General features: G+C 52.3%; 3 protein-coding genes across 3 annotated transcripts; 2 read left to right on the top strand and 1 right to left on the bottom strand.

Moving 5' to 3' along the window:
- Positions 1 to 7612: 7612 nt before the first annotated feature.
- Positions 7613 to 12273, top strand: LOC139790685 (uncharacterized). The gene is made up of 9 exons (XM_071732554.1): positions 7613 to 7893; positions 8181 to 8524; positions 8664 to 8743; positions 8862 to 8982; positions 9285 to 9374; positions 9776 to 10154; positions 10724 to 10821; positions 11242 to 11391; positions 11634 to 12273. The coding sequence occupies exons 1-9, from the start codon at positions 7818 to 7820 to the stop codon at positions 11847 to 11849; spliced, it is 1554 nt and encodes a 517-aa protein (XP_071588655.1). The 5' UTR covers positions 7613 to 7817; the 3' UTR covers positions 11850 to 12273.
- LOC139790686 (maestro heat-like repeat-containing protein family member 7) lies at positions 11845 to 14650 on the top strand. The gene is made up of 7 exons (XM_071732555.1): positions 11845 to 12268; positions 12419 to 12595; positions 12821 to 12979; positions 13158 to 13259; positions 13577 to 13679; positions 14011 to 14061; positions 14310 to 14650. The coding sequence occupies exons 1-7, from the start codon at positions 12215 to 12217 to the stop codon at positions 14435 to 14437; spliced, it is 774 nt and encodes a 257-aa protein (XP_071588656.1). The 5' UTR covers positions 11845 to 12214; the 3' UTR covers positions 14438 to 14650.
- A 5562-nt stretch (positions 14651 to 20212) lies between these two features.
- On the bottom strand, positions 20213 to 21849 carry LOC139790670 (maestro heat-like repeat-containing protein family member 7). The gene is made up of 5 exons (XM_071732540.1): positions 21729 to 21849; positions 21169 to 21270; positions 20684 to 20786; positions 20546 to 20608; positions 20213 to 20283 (listed from the first exon to the last, which is right to left on the bottom strand). The coding sequence occupies exons 1-5, from the start codon at positions 21846 to 21848 to the stop codon at positions 20213 to 20215; spliced, it is 459 nt and encodes a 152-aa protein (XP_071588641.1). The 5' UTR covers position 21849.
- Positions 21850 to 22471: the final 622 nt, after the last annotated feature.

Genomic DNA, 22471 nt, shown 5'->3' with positions numbered 1-22471 from the left:
CCACCAAGGCCCTGAGGGCCAGGAAGTTTCCAGGGGAGGGATGCTTCAGGTGTGCCTGGAGGACATGGAGGTCAACCCAGCCCTTTTGGAAGGGGATGGCAGGCCAGGAGAGAAAGCAAAGAGAGCAGTGAGAAGCAAGCAGAGCCCGCAGGACCCCTTGACACTCTGGGGCTCCTCATTACCGTGGTCACGACACTGCTGTGGGGCAAAGAAAACAATCTGGGGCTCCCAGACTGCCCCTTGGGCTGGACGTCTGGGTGTTGCGCATTCTCCTCCTCCAGTGTCTTGCCTGCATGGGGGAAAAACACACAAGAGGCATCAGGACTCAGCATCTTTGCCCACTGGAAGAGCTTTCAACTTGGCATGGATGAGGAGGGAGGCTGTGCTGGGACCAGCTCCCAACCCCAAGCAGCCCTGGCAGTAAGGCACCACCACCACTGTGCTCTTGCTGTGTTGGATATTCTGGTTGGATGATAGTGAAATATTGCAGTAGATTTTTGAAGCACTGGATCTGGGCACCTAAATGATTGTAAATATTCTCTGGTTGTGGCTCAGACTTGAGTAAATGTAAATATGGAAAGTGACTGCACGGCAGCACTGTGTGTTGGTGTTTCTGTTCCTTTCCGTGTCTGTATATTTCTGTTCTACCAGGACTGGCGTTTCTATTCCTACAGATATTTGATCTCTTTCCTTTGTCTTGCCTTTGTTACCCAAATTGAGGAGAAGTTCTTCCTCTCTGCTATCTATTGATAGTGATTTGTAAAGTTTTGTAGGGTGAATTTGGTCAGAAATTGTTAACCAGCGGAGGAAATTCCAGTGCTCTTTGTTGATGGGGAAGAGAAGTGTCTTCCTTGATTTTTAGTTCATACACGTCCAAAATAAATCTTAGTTTTAATTGTAATTTTTCAATAAAATACGCAATGAGAATAACTCTGTTTCATAAATAGATATTTACATGTGGTGTATTTAGCTTTTGATTCCATTCAAGGTTCCAGACGATTCAGGTGTAGTCATTACAACCCAGTTTTGAAGTAGTGCTCTTGGCCTGGCTTTGATCAGAGGTTTGCTTGCAGATGTCACTGGACTGAAGAAGTTCTCTAAGATGGAGCTGAAGCAGTTCCTGCCCGTCTAGGAAAGACAGCAATATGGGCCAAGAGCAGTGCTCCTTTTTTTCCTTGCAGACACAACTGGCTTAACTTAAGCTGTGCCTAGCCAGTTCCACTTGCTCTCCAGCTCTCCTTTTTTATAGAATGTTTTTTTTTTGTTTCTCACAGATTGTCTCTTTTGCTAAATTTAATTTATTAATTGAGGATTGTTGTGCATGTCATAAATCATGGTTGCCAATCTCAAAAATGTTGGCATTTGAAGAGACTGAGCTTTTAAATAAATGTAAAAGAGTCTAGAATCAAGGACGGGATTAATAGGAAGGAAAATGGGTCTTTCTGAAAGCTCCTTGGGGACTGTAGTTTCATTTAGTGTTGAATGATCAGTCAGCTTAAATTACTAAAAAGAGTTCAAGCTGATGCTGTTAAAAATGACCGAGACTCAATATTCTTCTGTTAATGGTTTAATTTAATTAATAAAATTGCAATAAGCAAAACAGCGCTGGGTGCGTGGGGAGTCTCCACTCACACTCCGCACACCATAAAGTTTAATCTTTTAGCTTATATTCCATACCTTAATACATATTCATAACTATTCTAACACATATTCATAACTATTCTAATACATACTCATGACTGTTCTAGGAATAGGCTGGGTTATGTTTATTAGTTCTTGGAAGAGGCAGGCCTTCAAAGACACATGCCCACTTTGTCTCTGGGGGTCTTTTTGACCCCCATCTGGTGGTCGTTGGACGAAGTCAGTGTCTGCCTCAGTTTCCCCTCTTGTTACCCTTTGATTCGGCACATGAGTTGTGTCCTGATTAATTTCTGGACTTTGTAGGACCCCTGGCAAAAGGTTCTCTGTTTTCTTTTGTCCAGGGAGGGACTTGCTGTTAAGGAGGTGGCTTTTGGATGTAAGGCCCAAGGTGACTTTTGTAACAGAGATGACTATTTGAACTCCTCTGGGTCAATGAGTGTTCCTTATTTCTCATTTTAGAAATATCCCGTGCAACGATGGCTGAACAGTAGAGGCTGACTTTGCCTTAGTGTTTGAAACTGGACTTGTGTTGATGTGGATTTGGAGATCACTTGATTAGCAATGCATGTGTCTGTTCAGGTCTAGTGTACAGCAGGGTTGGTGTTTTTTATTGGTACACTTAGTACCAATACCTTCCAACAGCTTTGGAAGTAGAGTGGGCATCTGGGAACTGGTTGGTATCTGGTGCCTGGCTTCAGGGGTTGCAAGAGGTTGACTCCTCTTGTCAGGTCCTAGAGTTTGATCTGGGCACAGTGCCAGCCAGTGCATTCCGTTCCTCCCATGGGATTCTAAGCCCCTGTGCTAGCCAGTCCATCAGCTCTGGTTTGACTGCCCAGCTGGAGCTGAAAACCATCTGAATCAGCTGGGAGAGCTACAAATGTGGCTTGAGGAGCAGTATCCAGGTTCTGCCTTGGTTTGCTGCCTTTCCAGCTTTCTGTGAAGGCTGAGAGAGGTGCTTAAGAGGTGGTAGCGGGTGTGGGGGATGGATATTTTAAGGGCAGAGAGCTGCTGGCATCAGAGATCTTCCCTGCTTTGTCTTCATGGACTTGATGCTTTTGTCCCCAGTAACTTCAGATCACCAAGGAAGAACCTTCCATTCCTGAACTGCTGCTCTCAGTACTGCAGGAGGTGATGTGCTTCAGAGGTAGGAACCTCTGAAAAGCCTCCAACCACTTTAAGGCTGTGTAGCACTGGCTGGTTTTTTCTTTGCCTTTCAGGCACTTTCTCAAGTGGCTGCTTTGGTTGCAAGCACACAAAGAAGAGGAGTGAATCCAAACTCTACGTTGGCAGAGGTGTACAGCTTCTGTCTCTCTTGGAGAGACTTCCAGCCTCAACAACCCCATGCAGCGCTACAGGCTGGGGACAAATTGGTTGGAGAGCAGCCAGACAGAGAGGGACCTGGGAGTCTGGATTGCCAGGAAGGTGACCAAGAGCCAGCAGTGTGCCCAGGTAGCCAAGAGGGCCAATGGCATCCTGGCCTGGATCAGGAACAGCGTGGCCAGCAGGTCCAGGGAAGGGATTCTGCCCCTGTGCTCAGCCCTGGGGAGGCCACAGCTTGAGTCCTGTGTCCAGTTCTGGGCCCCTCAGTTTAGGAAGGAGATTGAGGTGCTGGAGCAGGTCCAGAGAAGAGCAAGGAGGCTGTGAAGGGATCCAGCAGAATTCCTGTGAGGAAGGGCTGAGGGAGCTGGGGGTGTTCAGGCTGGAGAAGAAGAGGCTCAGGGGAGACTTCATCACTCTCTACAACTCCCTGAAAGGAGGTTGGAGCCAGGGGGGGGTTGGGCTCTTTTCCCAGGCAACTCTCAGCAAGACAAGAGGGCACAAGAGGTCTCAGGTTGTGCCAGGGGAGGTTTAGGTTGGACATTAGAAAGAATTTCTTTACGGAGAGGGTGATCAGACATTGGAATGGGCTGCCCAGGGAAGGGGTGGATTCTCCATCCCTGGAGATATTTAAAAAGAGCCTGGATGTGGCACTCAGTGCCATGGGCTGGGAACCACGGGGGGAGTGGAGCAAGGGCTGGACTTGATGATCTCAGAGGTCCCTTCCAACCCAGCCAATTCTATGATTCTGTGATTCTATGATAAGAGGAAAGTTATGGCTAGGGTCTGATATCACCTTGTAACAAGATAATGAAGTCAGTGAAATTAAGGTAAAAAGTTTAAGCTTGAGGAAGACTTCTTACTTCATCCAAAGACCCCTTGACAACCCCCAGATACTTCCTCAAAAGACGACTCTGCCCAGACTCCACCTATCATGCATATTATAATTAATGATGTAATCCCTATGGATATGTATGTAAACCCACCTCCTTTTGAATATTCACTGAATTGCAATCACTAAAAGGTAATTCCAGAGTTTTAGGGGTTGTGCGTGTGAGTGGAGCGGAGACTCCCCACACACCCAGCACTGTTTTGCTTATTGCAATTTTATTAATTAAATAATTAAACCATTAACAGAATATTGAGTCCTGGTCATTTATAACAGTAATAACTGTTGGTTCCTGGCTCCTCTCTGTGCAGCCCCTGAGCACGCAGGATCCTGGCTAAGTCCCCTCTGTGTCAGAGCCCCGCAGCAGGGCAGGGGCCGTGGCCTGGGGGTGGGGATGGGAAACTCCTGAGGTGGGGGGCACAAAAGCCCCTCCTGGGTTCCCCTCCCGCTGCAAACAGCAGCTCCTCTGGGTGGGGCTGGGGGCTCCTTCCTGCAGCCATTTTCCAGAAGGTCCTTTTGAGGCCGAGAAGCAGGACTCTGGTACAACTGGTGGTTAAAACCTCTTGAGTCTGATTGTTGCTTGTTGATTGGGGGTGTTGGGCAAAGGGCAAAAAACCCTCCCTGCAGGACCTTTAAGTTTAAAGCCTGTTTAAAGCAGTTTAAAGAAGGAGCTGCAGGCATGGACAGTGTAGGGCAGCCCGCAGGAGAGGTGGCCAAGGGCTCTGGACCCAACGGCTTTGTCCCCTCAGACGTGGCAGCTGCCTCAACCAAGGTCTACCAGGAGCAATTTTGTCTTGAGGCTCTGGACTTTCTTTCCCTTTCTTGGGGAGGTCAGGATGCGTTAGAGATTTTTTTTTTATGACTCCTTTTCATACCCCATTGTTCCCAGGAAGAGTCCTGAGCTACAAGTGAGGGATGGGCTCTGCCTTCCCATTGCCTGGGGTTCAGAGTTTGGCCTCACTGCTTCATTAATAAATAAAATAAGGAAAAATCCTTGGCTTCAGAGCCACCTTTACAGAGCCTTTGCCTCCCTGCTATCATGGCCTCCAGTGATCTGCTGTAACAAGGCCACGGGGAGGCTCTGGCAGCAATGGCCCTCAGTGGGGCCAATCAATGCTTCAAGGTACTTTCAGGTTCCATTCTGACTTCTGGAGCAGTTTGTTCATTCATCTCTCAGCGCCTGAGGATCATGGACTCAGCACCAGAAACACCCTGGGGCTCATTGGAATCAAGAGCACTAAAGGGCCATGGCTCTCCGTGGGGTCTTCTTCACATCTGCAAGACTTCCACAGCTAATTGGAGAGGTTTTCCCACTGTAGTTAAGGAGGAGCCCTTAATGAAAAGGGTTTAGTTTTTTGTTGGTTTATTTTGGTTTTTTTTATCAGATCATCCTTTGACGTCTCATTTTAGAGAAGATGGTAGACTCAGGGGATCACAGAATTTTCAGGGTTGGAAGGGACCTTTAAGGTCATCCAGTTCCAACCCCCCTGCCATGGGCAGGGACACCTGCAACCAGATCAGGTTGCTCAGTGCTCCATCCAGCCTGACCTTAAAAACTTCCAGGGATGGATCGGGCTTCCACCACCTCTCTGGGCACCCTCATGGTGAAGAACTTCTTATATCTAATTTAAATCTACTCTCCTCTAATCTGAATCCATTCCCCCCTGTCCTATCACTACCTGACATCCTAAAGTCCCTCACCAGCTTTCTTGTGGCCCTCTACAGGTACTGGAAGGCTGAGTTCTGCTCGGAGCCTTCTCCTCTCCAGATTCAATAACCCCACGTCTCTCCGTCTGTCTTCATAGGAGAGGTGCTCCAGCCCTCTGATCATCCTTGTGGCCACACTTTGGGTGCAGCCATCAGGGCAGTTCTTTATCTACCCATGGTCCATCCATCCATCAAACCCATCTTTTACCAGGTTGGAGACCAGGATCTTGTGTGGGACAGTGTCAAAGGCTTTGCTCAGGTCCAGGTAGCTGACCTTGGTGTCTCTTCCTTTGTCTATTGATGCTGTGATGTTCCCATAGAAGGGCCACAAGGTTTGTCAGTGTAATATATGTGTGTTTGTGAATTCATGTTAAATAATTATAAAGTGTGCGCTAACCCAACTTTGAGAGTACTAATAATATCTCTGTCTTCAACATTGTGAAATACGCAAACGAAATATAACTGTTCTTTGTGTAACTACAAGGCTTAGGGGAAGAAGAAACAAGACATCCACAGTTTCTGTACCTCGAAAAGGCTCCAATGTACATCCTGTTGTGCTAATCTAAGCTGATTTTGCTGCAATTTAAGGTGGTTTCACTGCTGACTGCAGAGTGTTGCACAGGAAAGAGTGAAGGAGCTCATGTGCCGAATCGAAGGGTAACAAGAGGGGAAACTGAGGCAGACACTGACTTCGTCCAACGACCACCAGATGGGGGTCAAAAAGACCCCCAGAGGCAAAGTGGGCATGTGTCTTTGAAGGCCTGCCTCTTCCAAGAACTAATAAACATAACCCAGTCTATTCCTAGAGCAGTCATGAATATCATAGCATCATAGAATCACAGAATTGGCTGGGTTGGAAGGGACCTCAGAGATCATCAAGTCCAACCCTTGATCCACTACCGCTGCAGTTACTAGACCATGGCACTGAGTGTCACAGTTATGAATATGTATTAGAATAGTTATGAATATGTACTAAGGTATGGAATATAAGCTAAAGGATTAAACTTTACGGTGTGCGTGTGAGTGGAGCGGAGACTCCCCATGCACCCAGCACGGTTTTGCTTATTGCAATTTTATTGATTAAATTAAACTATTGACAGAATATTGAGTCCCGGTCATTTATAACAGGCTGGAGGTGTCTGCTGTGGCACAGAAGCCCCCATGGTGCCTGCAAGCCCAGCCCTGGTGCCGAGGCAGTACTGTCCCAGCACTGGCCTCTCCCTCCTGTCCACCTGGAGTCTCAGCTTGAGAATCGACAGCCCCTTGGGCTGGGAGCAGCCCTTCTCCTTCTTCTCCATAGACATCTTGTGCCTCTTCTGCCACAGACGTTCCACAGTCACCCAGAGGAGCTGCTGTCTCCTGAGAGAGGTGCCCTCCTGGGAGTGGGCCCCCCAGGGCTTGGGCTTTTCTGATCCACCCCACCATGGTTACCATGGAGACCCCTCTGACATTGGTGTCCAGGCACCAGGCCTCGCATCCCAAAGGAAGGGACCTGTGAGGCCCATCTGGTCCAATGTCTGCCTGAGCAGGCTCACCGAGAGCAGGTTCTGCAGGACCACGTCCTGCTGAGGTTTGGGTTTCTCCTGGCAGCAGCACCAGGAGGGCAGAGCAAAGGCAAAGTTTATAGAATCACAGAATCATAGATCCATAGAATTATAGAAGCATAGAATCATGGAATCATTCACAGAATCACAGAACCACAGATTTATAGAATCACAGATTTTTACAATCACAGAATCACAGAATCATTGAATCATTCATAGAATGATAGAATCACAGAATCGTAGAATCCTAGAGTTGTGGAATCATTCACAGAATCACAGAATCATGGAATGTCAGGGGTGAAGGGACCTCATCTGGTCCAACCCTTGGACATGAGACTTGAAACTTTCCAAAGTGGGGGAATCTCCCCCTTCCAGTTGGCCAGGAGGGACTAAAGGTCCTTTTGCCTCTGCCACCTGCAGCTTGCTGTCCCCTGTCCCCAAGCTCCTGGCACACCGATTGTCTTGCCCTTATCTGGCACAGGCAGAGATCACATTGGGGTCCTTTGTGACATCACTTGGTGGCACCCTACTTCCCTCGGGGTGGTCAGCGGGGTCTTCATTGTCCGGCAGGACAGCGACGGGAGAGGAGAGGAGCTGGCGAGGAGCCCCGGAGCACAGCCCACGTCATTCCCTGTTGGCCCCGGCAGCCGAACGGTACCAAGGGGTTTGACCCAAGCTTCCCCCTTCCCACTCCAACCCTTTTCCTTTTTCGTTACAGGATGGCGGAGAGATTCCCCAGCCCCCCCATGGTGGAGGAGGACAGGGATGAGAACACGGTGCAGCCTCTGATGGTCGGTGAGTGAGGCAGGCAGAGGCAGCAGGAGCCATCCAGGCTGTGGGACGGGGACCTTTCCTGCCCCGCTGAAAGAGGGGGGGTTCCCTTCCCCACCATGCTGTGCTCCAGCACTGCAGCCCATCTGCTGGGCACCCTCCAGCCCTGACATGGACGGGAAGAGGGGGCCTGGGGAGTGGGCATGGGGCTGGGGGGAGGGCAGAGCTCCTGCCTCAACTCTCTCCTGCCACCACCGCACCCTCTCTACAGCTCCCCTGCCCTCTTCTCCTCTCCTTTCCTCCTCTCTTAGATGACAGCTGGCTGCCTCTCTACAAAGACGAGAGATTAAAGCAAGCGGTGGACTTCATCGTGGACTTTGTCAGGAGCCCGCAAAAGGTAACTGCAGCCATTCCTGAGGTGGCCATGCCGGGTGCTGCTGGCAGGGGCTCTGCTGCCTGCTGCCAGGCTGCTGGAGGTGTGTGTCCCCTCTCAGCCTCCCTGTTTCTCTCTCTGCCCACTGCCTGCCAGGACACGGAGCAGGTGACAAGGTTCCTGAAATGCATCTGTGCCCTGTGTGGATGTGCAAAGATCCTTGGCTCGACACAGGGCATGGAGATCTTCTGCCACGGGTACAGACTGGCAGAGACCATCAAGGTGAGGGGGAAGCTGGCAGTGCTGGGGAAGGAAGGGACAAGGGCCCCAGCACCCTGTGAGGACAGAGTTTGGGCAGGGTGAGGGTCTGGTGGCACTGGGTGAGGGCTGCTGCCAGGTCCCATCTCTCTGTACTCTGCAGATGGTGCTGGAGGAGGAGCCCCCTTTCCAAATGCAAACAGAAGTGCGGAGGCTTGCCATGCTGGCCATCGCCAAATTGAGGTACCTGCCCATCCCTCCTGGGGACCTCTGCCCCAGAGGGGGGACCCTGTCCACCTGCACAGGGCCTGGAGGCACTGCTCCCAGCACCAGCGTCCAACTGGACCCTCTCTCTTTGCAGCACGGTGGGGACAGTGCTGGAGGGCAAAGAGAAAAGCCTCCTCGAGGCCTGCTTCTCCAGTGTCTTCTGGCTTCCTCCAAAAGAGACAATGAGGAACCTGAAACCCACCGTCTACTACAAGGTAAGTGCTGGCTTAGTTGCAGGAGCTCCCAGTCCCTCAGGTCTGCTCCCTGGCCACCCTTTGCTGGGATCTGAGCAGAGATGCAAGGCAGGGCAGGGGCCGGGCTTGACTTTCCCACCCTCACTCCCTCCTGTGTGCCCTTCCCGTGGGCACAGTGCCACAGCCAGTGCCACAGGCTGCTCTGCACGCAGCAGATTGTCTGTCCCTGGCTCTCTCCGGGAGTTCAGCTCAGTCTCCTGGGGCTGGCAGAGACAGCAGGAAGGAAGAAGACACCAGACCACAGCTCTTTGTCCTCCTTGCAGACCATGGAAGGCACAGACACCCTGCTGGAGGCATTGGTGCTGAATTGTCCTGCCTCCAGAGTCAGCGAGCTGCTGCAGATTATATTCCAGGTCTGGCACGTGTAAAGGGTAGAGGGAAGGGATTGTCCTCTCTGGAGTGAATGAGTGAATGGATGGATGGTCCTCACACCAGTGCCAACCTGAGAGAGAGCAGACTGCAGGGGGGTGCCCAATGGCCTGGGGTAACCAGGGGCTGCTTGCCAGGCTTTTCTGGCAGACAGTGGCTGCAGAGAGGGTGGCATCTGCCTCCTGCCTGGCCACAAGGCTGCTTGGGGGGCATTTGTCCCAAGCCTGTGGGGCACCCCAGGGGCAGGAACCCCACTCCAGCCTTTGCTGGAGAGCAGAGGGAGCCTTGATGGACTGAGCGAGTCCAGCCCAGGAGTGGAGCGGTGCTGGTTCTGCTGGAGGGGGTGGCTGCTCCCAGGGCACACCAGCGGCTTCTCTCTTCCCAGCTCCTGATCAGCTCGTGCAACTGCCTGAGACCCGAGGTGCGTAAGAGGGTGGTGGGCAGGATCAGGATTCTGAGCCGTCTCCTGACCGAGTATTCCTCAGAGAATGTAAGGACCCGGCACCCTCCAGCCAGGCCATCTCCCCCTCCCTGCACACCGCTGCAGCTCTCCCCACCTCTCTGCTCTGGGAGACCCTTTTGCTCTTCTGCCTCCCTCACCCAGGCTGCTCAAAATGAGGAGAGCAGGGACTTCCAGATCCCAAACCTCGGGCGGCTGCTGGGACAACTCGTCCTCCTCCTGTCCTTCAAGGAAGAAGGCGATGACACCAGCGCCATGGCTTTGGACGCCCTTTGTTCCCTCTTCATACTAAAGCGACAAAAATGTAAGAGAAGCTGTGGTGGGCCGCATCCCTCTGCACACCAACATCACCCCAGGGGTCTGCTTGTCTCCCCGGGGGTTGCCACAGACCGACCATTCCTGGGCTTGCTGGGGGCATCACCATGTCCCCAGCAGTGCCTCTCCTCTGCTCCTCAGCCCCACACTCTCTCCCAGGCTGCTGCTGGTCCCGTAGAGCTGAGCTTCTGCTTCTTCCAAGAGGAGGCAGCCCCACTCCTCCTCTTCCTCACCTCCCTTGAAGAGCTTCTACCCCTGCCCTGGGGGGTCTCCAGCCATGGGAGCCCTGCCCCCTGCACCATGACTCCAGCCATGGTTTCATTGTGGGGCTGCCTCAGGGCTGGAGGCCTTGGGCTTTCCCAGCCCAGGAGCATTCCCATGCAGACACTGCAGGCAGCTCCACCTTGACTTACACTGCTGTCCAGTACCTCCTCCCCTGGCCGTGGGTCATCACCTCCCTCCTCAGCCATTCCTCCTTCCAAGCTCTTGTCAGGATGTGCTCAGCTTGCCTGCAAAGCTGCTGAATCTTACCCTCTCCTGTGTCTCTGCCCTGCTCAGTGACAACACTGCCCGAGGACCATGGGAAGCTCAAGGAGAACTGGGAACTCCAGACTGCTGCCCCGTCCTGCTTGGAGACTGCCAGAAATGTTACTGAGGTAATGACCTTCCCCCTTGCTGCCACCCTTGTCCAGGGCATCAGCAGAGGACGTGTGTCGGCAATGGCACCAGAAACAGGGGAGCTGGCGTGGCCTCGCTGTCCCCGAGCAGAGATGATGCCAGGGCTGCCCTTCAGCATCCCAGCAGCAGCAGCAGCTCCAGACCTCCTGGCCACCAGCAAGCCCTGGGTGTCTGTAGGGCCAGCAGCACCCTGTGCCCATCCCCCCAAACCTCCTTGCTCACCCTGGGGGTCCTCTCTCCTCATCCTCCCATGGGCAGGGGCTGCAGCCCCTGCTGCCAGCTTTCCCATGGGCACTGCTGCCACCATCCCTGCTGGGCACCTCCCACCTGGGCCAGCTAAGCCACCCCATCAGGGCACTCCGGCTGACGTGTCTTTGCCCTCTCCCTTCCTCCCAAAGATTTTTGCCAAGTATCTCCAGCCCTCTGAAAGAACAGATTTCATCCTCAGAATCATTGAGGGCATGCAGGATTTCACCATGTATGACAAGGAGATGATCAAAAGCGTGGTGGACGGGATCACAGGAGACTCTGACTGCTGGCTGGTGGATGTGAGTGGCCTGTGCCTGGGTTGCCCTTCAGCCCTCTCAGCCCTTGTTCCTCCCTCCATCCCTCCCAGACCTGGGTGGCTCAGGCACCTGCAGGCCACAGAGTGGGCTGGGAAGGGCAACTGAGGGAATGGCTGCACTCCAGTGGCAGCACCATCCCTCCCTCCCTCCCTCCCTCCCTCCCTTCCTCCATGTGTCCATCCATCCATCCATCCATCCATCCTCACCCGTGTCCCCCCCTCCAGATGCCAAAGATCATGAGCTGCATCTACGAGAACCTGCGCTTCATCAGCTCAGAGTCAGCCTGGCAGGGGGTGCGGTCGCTGCTTCTCAAGATGGTTGAGCAGTGCCCTGAGGAGGCAGTCAGGCTGCTGCTGGACAACGCTCCACCAGGAAACAGGTACTGGCCCCAAAAGTACCCAAAAGGTCTCTATTCTCTTTATCTGAGGCAGCCCTGCTGACAGAGGGCTTTGGCTTGCAGCACTGGCCTGGACATGTGGGAGGTGATGTTCTCCGTGCCCCTGGCCTTGGATCTGGTTGTGCCCGAGCTCCTCAAGCAGCTCCAGCAGAGGAAGCAGAAGCTGCTCTTCTGCACTCTCAGGGAGGACACCTCTTGCTTGGCTGTGAGTTCCCAGAAAGAGCCCCCGTGCCCTCGTCCTCAGCTGCCCGGGGGAAGCAGGAGCTGCACGGTGTGGGGAGCTCCACCAGCTCTGCCCATCCCTCACTGCTGGGTTTCTTTCAGTTGCTGGCCAGCCTTCACTTGCCAGAGGAGCACTTTGCCCGAACCTACGAGTTCTGGAGGTTCCTGAGGCATCGGAGCCAGGCCATGCTCTCGCTGGTGCTCAGCGGCGTTGCTACGCTGTCAGAGAGTCCTGAGATGGTGAGCAGGGCATTCTGGAGGGCAGGCAGGGGCTGGGAGTCAGCCAAACGCCCTCCCTGCCACGGTGGGGCCTGGTGGCTTCCTGGGGAGATTTCCAGGAGGCACTTGTGATCTTCTCCCCAAATGGAAACTGCTTTTTCACTCACACAGGCGAGAAAAATGAAGGTGCTCCTGATGGACTTGCTGGAGGTCCTGCAGCAGGGCAGCAAAGATGTTCAGCTGAAGGCCCTGAGGATCTGCAGAAAAGTGATGGGGGAACTGACGAGGGAGGAGGCCAGCTCCATCGCTGTGGAGCTGCTGGACAAGCTCCTGCCCCTCTTTGACAACGTAAGGCTGCTGTGGGAGCCTGAGCCCTTCAGAGGCATGGATGGATGGATGGATGGATGGATGGATGGATGGATGGATGGATGGACGGACGGCTTCCGGGTTCTGCAGCTCAGCTCAGCTTCTCCCTGAGAACTGCTCTCTGAACCCTGCAGGCTCTACCAGCTGGGAACGGGCTCACCATGGGCAGAGCTGCTCTTGCTCAAGTCCCGCTCTGCTTCTCCTCAGGGGCTGTTGAGCGAGCTGAGGGAGATCTCCATCAGCCTCTTCACTGAGCTGCTGAAGAAGGTGGCGGGGAAGTGCAAGAGGCAGATGAGAAACCAAGTGCGACGGGGCCTGCTCCCGCTCTGGTTTCACATGAGTGACGACACCCAGAGCGTGGCCGAGGTACAGGTTCCAAAGCAGAGCTGCAGGAAGAGCCCCGCAGCTCTTTGGGCCAGGGCACCATGTCCCAGGTTCCTAGGGGTGGGATCAGGGCAGGAAGAAAGGCAGATAAGAAGGAGGGGGATGCCAGGCCTCCTTCCCCAGGCCGTGCTGCCATCTCCCAACTTGTGCTGTTGTGCAGGCCTCCAGCCAAGCCCTCCTTGATGCCGCAGAGTTCCTCAAGTGGCAACAGCTCCAACACGTGGTGCGGACAGAGCAGATGTGGAGGATTGGAGAGTGCTTGGTGAGGACAACCCGCAAGCCTCAGGCTGGAGGAGGAAAAAGTCTGGGCTGTGGGCTCTGCAACTCTGCCTCCCCTACAGCCCTGCTGCAGCCCAGAGCCCACAGCCTGGAGCTGCATCCTTGTTCCCTGTCCTCAAGAAGAGAGCCCCCAGGGGCTCCTCTCCAGGCCCCTCTCCCCTCCCTGCACCCCACGGGGGTCTCTCTTGGCACCCCTGGGGCTCCCTCTCCACCTCAGTCCCACAGGCTCCTGGCTGGGAGAGGGGAATGGGCTGGGAGGAAGGACTGGGATACATGCCCATAGCTTCCCGCTCTCTCCAGCTGCTGCAGGACAGGACCAGGGCTGAAGATTACTTGGATCAGAGCCTGGGGTACCTGCATAACGCTCAGGCCAGCGTGAGAATGGAGGCCATCAGGTTCATCGGTGAGCCACAGCCCCTGTGGACCCTCTTCTGGCAGCCTGGCCCCAGCCCCCACTGCTGCCCTGGCACCAGGAGCAGCCGTGTGGCTGCCAGAGCCCCTCATGGCTGCCCCGTCCAGGGCCTTGGCCTCCCTCTGCCAGCCCTGCCCACGCAGGGGGGCTTGGTGGCCGCCTTGCCCAGTGCCACCCTGTCACTCCTGGTCTTTCGCGGGCTCAGCCCTGCGGGGGGGGAGGAGGTTGTGCAGCCGAGGCGGCCGGGCCGGGGGCTGTGCTGGGGCGGAGTGTGCTGGGGGGGGAGCAGCACACCGGAGACGCTCTCTCTCTTTCTTCCCAGGGCTTGCTGCGCGGGGCCAAAGCCAGCAGAAGCTGTCTGAGACGATCAGCGGTGAGCAGGGGCAGAGCTGTGCTGGTCGGGGCTGGAGGGGCAGGGGACGGAGCCTGGGCAGGGTGCTGCCATGCCAGGCCCTGCTCTACAGAAATGCTTCAGGGGCAGGGGAAGATGGCAGGGGCATGCTGGGCATTCCTCTGCAGCAGCTCTGTTCTCCTGGAGGGCAAAGGGGCTGCCGGGGGCTGGAGGAGATGGCTCTGCAGACACTGCGGCTCATTTGGGCTCTCTTTTTCTTTTGCTCACAGCACTTCAGCACCTCAAGTATGACAGCACACCCTCCATCCGGTGCCTGGCAACTCAGACCACCTTCATTCTGAGCTGTGTAAGGGTGAAGGCAAAACCAGGAAGCACCAAGCGACCTTGGCGCCGCTAAGCCCGGCTGAGGTGCAGCTCTTCTCTGGGAAGAGCCCTGTTCTGCCTCCAGCTCCTGACTGCCGCTGACTCCAGGAGTCCAGCCTGGACCTTCCAGGGCTGCCCTGTCAGAGTTAGTGGGGGAAAAGGGGGAGGAAGGTGGGATCGTTTTCCTGTATATTTGTATATAGTTAGTAACGTTCCTGGATAGTTGTATAGATTTAGTAATTGTTTCCTTGTTACTGTTTCATTAAAGTTGTGTAGTTTAGTTTCCAATCATAAGTCTCTCTCCCTTATTCTCTCTCCTTTCTTTATTAGGGAGGGGCATTAATAGACAGCATCTGTTGTTAGGTTTAACTGCTGCTCCTGACATTTTTGTAAAGTCCTGGGACCTCCATGAGTAGTGGCTGATCTGTCCTCACAATCAAAACATAAAATAACAGCTCAGGTGGTAACAATCACCGTCACTAAATTCCACCACCACACATTTTTGCTCTTCCTACAAAGGATCTCATAAAGGAGGTCGCAGCAACAATCCCCATGTAGCACACACTCACTTTGTTCACTTCCAAATCCATAAAAATTTTACACCTTTGGTCTTTGACCACTGATTGTCCCATTTAGACCAAAGTTTACACTTACAGCAAGTGAAGCCCACTTCCCAGTAATAAAACTCAACCCCCTCCCGCCTCCCTTTTTTTGTTTGTTTGTTTTTTTGGTTTTTGTTTTTTGTTTTTTCTTCCCTTTTTCACAGTTTCTACATTTCAGAGCATACATCAGGTAACATTCATTCCCGGGATAAAAGGATACTCACTTCACAGCTACATTTGGTCTCATTCCCACACACACATACCCACAGCATTAACATTTAACACAGAGACAAAACAAAGTTACAAAGTCACCTGGGCTACAATCCCACTTCCTCACTTAGGATCCCACTCAGGATCCCACTCAGTGCCCAAATCCCGCAGCTTCACAGACGGTCCCTGGGGGCCAGCAAGCTCTCCTTTTAGCAGTACTCACACCCAGGAGAGCCAAAAACACTGTGTTCAACTTGGTCTTGCCTTCAAGAAAATGGAAGGATTTCAATTGATCCCTCCCATGGTTTCGTTAGCAATTAAAACAAACAAACAAGAAGGAATCCCCCTCTGTCACTGCTATGTGCTATATTCTATCTCCTACCTTTCCCTTATCCTCACCATTTCCTGAAACTCACCATCAACACCCCGTCACTTCCTTTTTAAGCAACTGTAGTTTTGGTTTGTTTTTTTTTTTTTGTTTCCCAGATTATTCATAGCATGTTTTCAGTGGCTTGACACAAACTACTTAATAAATTCTATAAATGTGCTGGTGGAATGATGATTTTTTTTCTATGCATAACTGAAAGAAGTGTGACTGACAACTGAAGCTGCAATTCCTGAAACCTGGATGTCTCTTTTATAGCTAGGGATGCAGTTCTCTTTCTCAGAAGCTAGAAGGTCAGTAAACTTGCCTGTTCAACCACCAGCACATCTGAAAACATTTTCAGATTTCCCAAAATACTACACTGAAGCTAGGGAATTTATTTTATTAAACTGACCCTTTCATATTGCACTCAGTGTCTGAAGAGATGCTTCATGACCAGGTAGTGTGTGCACGTAAAGTTTTATTACTTGCAGCACAAAATCCCTCACAATGTGGCCAACTGCACATTTGGAAATACAAAGATTACTCAGGCTGTGTGGCCAACCAAGTAGCAAGCTGAAAAACCTTCCCCTTCTGCTCCCTATTTTACTAAAAAACGGTTTGATGAAATGAGGGGTGAAGAGTTTAAACTTTTAGGTTTTATTTTCAATAGGGGTTTTGAAGAAATACTAAGGTGTGAGAAGAGGAACTCCTTCCAAAGAAAGTTTCATGGATCTTCTATCAAGTCAGAACCCAATGAAAATAAAACTTGCCTTACTTCAAAGCCAGACAAACATTCCACACAAAAATTGCCACCTCATAAGTACCTTTTAAAGACAAGTGTCTGACTCGATACTTCACGCTACGCTGATCTGCTTCATGCAGGACATAAGAACCCAAAATACCTGGGAAGGTCTTCTGCATGCTATTCTACCCTTTTTAGGTGGCTTCTTCTAAGGATAAGGCTTTTATCTACGTCCTGATACACCTCATATCCTACCTGCATCCTGCTGATGCAGCTCTCACAAGAGAGAGATGACTACCATATAAAACATCATAGAGGATTCAACTGAACACAGGTACATCCCTATTCCCACTTCCACTGCATCCCAGAGCTCATGCTACCTCTACAGAGATAACTGTTGGACAAAAAACCTCATCACTTGACATTTTCTAGTTCAAAATGATGAACTGCTCTAATGAAGACCAGAGCATACACTGTACTCTTTGTGTCTGATACCTGCAGGCGTTCTACCGATAAAGATTAGGAGGTACCAGGTTGAAAAAAAGCCACACTCCTCATGACCAAGAATGTGGCTTTGCGGGAGGATTTTGGGGTGTGAAATCAGTGACCCGCCCAGGAAGAAGAGGTCAGAGACCAGCTGGGAGGCATCTCAGCGAGAAAAAAACCATTCCAAATGCCCATGTCAGAATGAGCTCAGAGCAAAACAGGTAACAAGCCTGCCCAACACTGGGCTGAATTACCAAACTCCAAATGGAACTGGTTTATAACCAGTTTGAACACTACAGTCATCTTGCAACTGGCTGGAGCTACCCCTGGAGCTTCAGAGCCTGTGCAAGTTGCTCACTTCAAGAAAAAGTACTGAGTGTCCCCCTTATCAGCTGTGAAGATATGCACCTTTTCCCCAGTTTTAAGGCGACAACTTTTAGAGGTACAATGAAGTCACAGTAACAAAGGATCTCAACAGACAAACAGCTCCACATTTCTCAGATCAAGAAATCAGGCTGGTGCAGAAGTGATTCAGCTGAGGTACAATTAAACCTCAGTTAACTTCAACTTCCACTTCCCTAGGTCTGCCTTCTGCATCCACTTATGCTGCTGTGTCACAACTGAGCACAACATCTGCAAGAAGGCCACTGCTCGCCCTTCGAGTGGCCCCAAGGAGTCAGAAAGCCCACAGAGTCCCTTGGATAGGTCCACCAAGGCCAAGCAGGGCCCAGCCAGCAATTCTCCTGGAAGAGCTGGCAAGAGCCCACAGAACATTCAAACCTTGTCACAAATTATACTGAGAAACTGCAACCATCAAATCTGCTGTAAAATTTCTGGAGACACTTGCTCCATTTTCATTCCAAGCTGTGGTGGTTTGGTGTGACAGGACTTTTGTAGAGAGGGGGTGTCCAGAGGAGAGGGGGGAGAGAGGAGAGAGGATTCAAACTACTCCTGGGAGCGTGCTGCATAACTTTTCTGCTTCAGGGTCTCCGGTGAGGCCAATCAGGTGATAAGGGGGCGGCACCCAGCCCAGCCACGAGGGATTTAAGTGACTGCCGGGAGCGCCAGCGACCCGGAGCATGGCAAACAGGAGCAGGCAAACAGGAAAGTGACACGGCAGTTAGCGAGGCAAACAGGAAAGTGACACGGCAGTTAGCGAGGCAGTTGGCACAGGCAGAGCAAGCAGGAAGGGCACAGCCAGCAATGGTTTCAAAAAAAGCGAAAGCTGTTGCTGTTGAGACGAAGGGTGTGTCCACACAGATGGAACCCCTTAAGAGGAACACTAAGATGGACGTAGCTGTCCAGGCCTCTGGCTGTGCAGAGTATTTAAGCCTGGTGTTAGCACCATACTCAGTATAAATTTGAGGGATCACAAGGGTCAAACCCTTTCCTGCTTCCCCTTCTTCTCCTGTCCCTGTTTGCTTTGGCATCCTGGGAGGATTCCATCCATTCCTCTGCCTGTGCTCCTGATCCATCCCAGCCCATATCTGTGTGTTCCTGCCTCCAGCTCCTGACTGCTGCTGACTCCAGGAGTCCAGCCTGGACTTTCCCAGGGCTGCCCTGCAGCCTCAGTCGTGACGTGCGCGTTATTGCGGGAGAGGGGGGAGGAACATGGTATCCATTTTCCTGTATATTTGTATACATTTAGTAATTTTTCCTATTTATCATTACTTTTTCATTAAAGCTGTGTAGTTTAGTTTCCCACCCATCAATCTCTCTCCCTTCCTCTCTCTCCTTTCTTTACCTGGGAGGAGAGAGAGATTAATAGAGAGCATCTGTCACTCGGTTTAATTACCAGGCCAGTGTTAAACCCTGACAGATTTTTTTTGGCGCCCGACATGGGGCCTGAGCTAATTGGCTCTAGTCCAGTTTAAATTTTGACTACTTTGCCTGAAGAGTTTGAATTCCAACACCAGTGGAAGAATGGCTTTGCTGAGCTGGAATCAGACCTTGCTCTTTGGAAATTTCACAGGTTTGGAGATTAAACCAATCACGCCTTACCTTTGGTATTTAGGGTATGTGATATGTATTTTTGCAGCTGCAATTTGTGTTACTGTGTGGTTTATTTTTCGTAAGAGCTGCTTAAGAACCATTGTTGCAATATGGTCCTCAATATTGATGGATATCATGGTGCACGGGGAAGTGGTGTTTCAATACAGAGATAAAAAACTTGGTTGGTAATTACACTTTCAGTTTTAATTTGGGAAATTATACCACTCCACCATATTCCGGGCTGACTCCACCAGATTTTAGTAGCAGTAGCATTTCATTTCTCAATCTTCTGGTGGGTGTTGTTAGTTTTCCTCATATATTGGTGAGGAGTAAGACAGAAACCACAGTTTCCACAGGTTTCCATACACCTCATACTCAATATAAATCTGAGGGGTCACAAGGCTCAACCCCCTTCCTGATTCCCCTTCTTCCCCTGTCCCTTTTTGCTTCATCATCCTGGGAGGATTCCATCCATTCCTCTGCCTGTGATCCTGATCCATCCCAGCCCATATCTGTGTGTTCCTGCCTCCAGCTCCTGACTGCTGGTGACTCAGGTTTGACCCCCTTCACAAAGGAGGGATGCAGGTGTGATCTCTTTATTCCTTTTCTTTTTCCAGAGCCCAAAATGTTCCCAGGGCTGCCCTGCAGCCTCGGTGGTGATGTGAGAGTTATTGGGGGCAAGGGGGGAGGAACGTTGCATCAATTTTCCTGTATGTTTGTCTATATTTAGTGATTTTTGGTTTTTATCATTACTGTTTCATTAAAGCTGTGTAGTTTAGTTTCCAACCCATAGGCCTCTCTCCCATATTCGCTCTCCTTTCTTTATCAGGGAGGGGATGGGGGTTACTAGAGACCATCTGTTATTTGGTTTATTTGCTGGGCCAGTGTTAAACCCTGACAGGGACCCTCCCCAGATGTGCCCTCAGCCCGTTTTCCAGAGGTCCTGGATGCTGAGCAGCAGACAAAACCCCATGAGTGACAGCACAGCCTCTTGGGGAAGTTCAGCACCAGGCTGCTCTCTGCAGCCCATTGCCACCAGGTCCTCCCCAAAACATCAGGAGCAGAGCTGCCACAGGCACTGTGCACGTGTAGGGTGTTCAAGGGACAGCCTGGTGCTGCTTGGGACAGGAGATTGGGACAATGTGGCAGGCAAATCATCCAGCCACAGCCCACAAGTGTCAAGATCTTGTGCAGCCACAGCCATTGTCTCTGGCAGGCTCCTTGCTGTCTGTGAGTGCTCAGCACACTTTGGGTGCTCCTTGTGTGAAGGGAGGACACCGTGGGGCCCAGCTGGTTGTTCCAGCTTTACTCACCTGCAGCCATTTCCCCCAGTTCACCCCTGCTCCTCTCTTCAGAGCCAGCAGCACAATATCCATCGGTACCATTGGCTTCCTTTCTTCAGTAGGGATCTCAGGAAGACCGAGGTCTGAGCTGCCTGGGACCGGATTTCCAGGTCAGGTCCTTCTCCAGTCTGTGGAGGGCTGAAGGGAAAGAAGAAGAGGGAGCAGTGGTGAAACCCCTCTGTCTGCAAAGAGCCTCCCATGCCAGCCCCATCCCTCTTTGTCCCTGGCCAGGAGGAGGAGGTGGGATCATTCCTGCTGCTCAGGAATGCCTCGAGCGCCCCTGATCCCTGAATCCCTGGAACATTTCTTTCTTTCCCTGGGGCATTTCTTTCCCTGGAGCAGGGCCAGGGATGGCCCCTGCCCCACCAGCCCCAGCCAGCATAGCTCTGCTCCTACTCACCCCTGCACATTTTCCGCAGATTCTCCTGATCTTGGGTCCCGCTCAGACGCCGCACAGCAACCCCTGGGAACAGAGATCCCATCAGAGCAGCCCTGGGGAAGGAGAGGGGAAGGAGAGGCCCTGGCGGCTGTGTCTCACCCATGAACCTGACAGCCTGCAGCCTGACGCTGGCCCGAGTGTCTGCCAGGGATTTCATGCAGAAATTGAGGTGGTCTGGGAGCCTCCTCCTGTCCTGCTCCAACTGGAGAAAATGGCATAGACCATTTCCCATGTGCTGAAGCCATCCCTCTGCCCATCCAAGGGAAGGGAAAGAGAGGGGAAAGGAGAAGGTGAAGAATGGAGAAGGGAGAAGGGAGAAGGGAAAGGGAGAAGGGGAAGGGAGAAAGGGAGAAGGGAGAAGGGAAAGGGAGAAAGGGGGAAGGGAGAAGGGGAAGGGGGAAGGGAGAATGAGAAGGGAGAAGGGGAAGGGGGAAGGGGAAGGGAAAGGAAGGGAGAAGGAGAAGGGGAAGGGGGACTGATCTCCATGTTTTGTGTTCCACTCTGGAAAAGGGTCAGTGAAGAAGAGCTGCAGACCCAGACCCTGGGCTCATGGGGCATCCCTGGTGCCTGGGGCCCATCCTCACCAGTAGCTTTCCAATCTTCTTTGTATCCTTTCTCTGGACCCTACGCTTGAGTTTTTCATTCTCCAGGAGGTCTGCACAGGTGAGGAGGGCTTCCTGTGAGGCCTGCAAAGCAGCAGAAGCTGGGAGACAGCACCACAGCTTGGAGAAGGAGCCCTGACATCCCCCTCCTCTTGGCAAGGCCAGGCGGGACGGAATCTGGTCATTAATTGTCTGTGGCAGGGGCTCTGCAGGGACCCATCCTCTGGCCTGTGCAGGAGGAGGGCTGGGAGGGGTCCCTAGCACCCTGCCATCCTCTGCAGCAGGAGGAGGATGAGAGGAGGAAGGCAGTGGTAGGACTGGCACAAGGAAGAAGGAGATCTCTGCCCTGCCCTGGGCAACTGGGACAAGTGGGGCAACCTGGAGGTTCCCAGAGGCTGACTGCCAGCAGCCCTCACCCCTGATGGCCAGGCCACCACCAGAGGATCAGGTCTCCCTTCCCCATGTCTCTTGGAAAATCTGTACCTGTCACCTGTACCTGTCCCCATGTCACCTGAAAATCTGTTCAGCTTTGAAATCCCTACCTGGGCCACACTGTCAGTCTGCTCATTCAGATGGAATAAGAGCGGGACCAGGGCTCTCCAGATTTTCTTCTTCATCTCCTCCCTCTCAGCCTCATCTCCCCCCTCCACAGACTCCACCATCTTTCTCGGAAGGAAGGAAGGAAGGAAGGAAGGAAGGAAGGAAGGAAGGAAGGAAGGAAGGAAGGAAGGAAGGAAGGAAGGAAAAGGAAGGAAGGAAGGAAGGAAGGAAGGAAGGAAGGAAGGAAGGAAGGAAGGAAGGAAGGAAGGAAGGAAGGAAGGAAGGAAGGAAGGAAGGAAGGAAGGAAGGAAGGAAGGAAGGAAGGAAGGAAGGAAGGAAGGAAGGAAGGAAGGAAGGAAGGAAGGAAGGAAGGAAGGAAGGAAGGAAGGAAGGAAGGAAGGAAGGAAGGAAGGAAGGAAGGAAGGAAGGAAGGAAGGAAGGAAGGAAGGAAGGAAGGAAGGAAGGAAGGAAGGAAGGAAGGAAAAGGAAGGAAGGAAGGAAGGAAGGAAGGAAGGAAGGAAGGAAGGAAGGAAGGAAGGAAGGAAGGAAGGAAGGAAGGAAGGAAGGAAGGAAGGAAGGAAGGAAGGAAGGAAGGAAGGAAGGAAGGAAGGAAGGAAGGAAGGAAGGAAGGAAGGAAGGAAGGAAGGAAAAGGAAGGAAGGAACAGCCTCTCCCTTCCTATGGTGAGCAGGGGCATTGGTGGGGTGGGTGTGAGGGGAGATGCTCAGGGGGCTTGGGAGGCCTGG

This window comes from Heliangelus exortis, unplaced genomic scaffold, assembly GCF_036169615.1.
Source record: "Heliangelus exortis unplaced genomic scaffold, bHelExo1.hap1 Scaffold_131, whole genome shotgun sequence".
NCBI classification, from domain to species: domain Eukaryota; kingdom Metazoa; phylum Chordata; class Aves; order Apodiformes; family Trochilidae; genus Heliangelus; species Heliangelus exortis.
The sequence above is the reverse complement of the archived record's forward strand: the minus strand, read 5'-3'. Positions and strand labels throughout refer to the sequence as shown.

Excerpts from the sequence above, each read along its gene's own strand:
- LOC139790670 (XM_071732540.1), bottom strand. The coding sequence starts at position 21,848 with ATGGTGGAGTCTGTGGAGGGGGGAGATGAGGCTGAGAGGGAGGAGATG. Across the intron at positions 20,609-20,683 it reads GCAGGCTGTCAGGTTCATGG|GGGTTGCTGTGCGGCGTCTG; the intron begins GTGAGACACAGC and ends CTCTGTTCCCAG. Across the intron at positions 20,284-20,545 it reads TCTGCGGAAAATGTGCAGGG|CCCTCCACAGACTGGAGAAG; the intron begins GTGAGTAGGAGC and ends CTTTCCCTTCAG.
- LOC139790685 (XM_071732554.1), top strand. The coding sequence starts at position 7,818 with ATGGCGGAGAGATTCCCCAGCCCCCCCATGGTGGAGGAGGACAGGGAT. Across the intron at positions 8,744-8,861 it reads CTGGCCATCGCCAAATTGAG|CACGGTGGGGACAGTGCTGG; the intron begins GTACCTGCCCAT and ends CTCTCTTTGCAG. Across the intron at positions 8,983-9,284 it reads AACCCACCGTCTACTACAAG|ACCATGGAAGGCACAGACAC; the intron begins GTAAGTGCTGGC and ends TCCTCCTTGCAG.
- LOC139790686 (XM_071732555.1), top strand. The coding sequence starts at position 12,215 with ATGCTCTCGCTGGTGCTCAGCGGCGTTGCTACGCTGTCAGAGAGTCCT. Across the intron at positions 12,269-12,418 it reads TGTCAGAGAGTCCTGAGATG|GCGAGAAAAATGAAGGTGCT; the intron begins GTGAGCAGGGCA and ends TCACTCACACAG. Across the intron at positions 13,680-14,010 it reads GGAGGCCATCAGGTTCATCG|GGCTTGCTGCGCGGGGCCAA; the intron begins GTGAGCCACAGC and ends CTTTCTTCCCAG.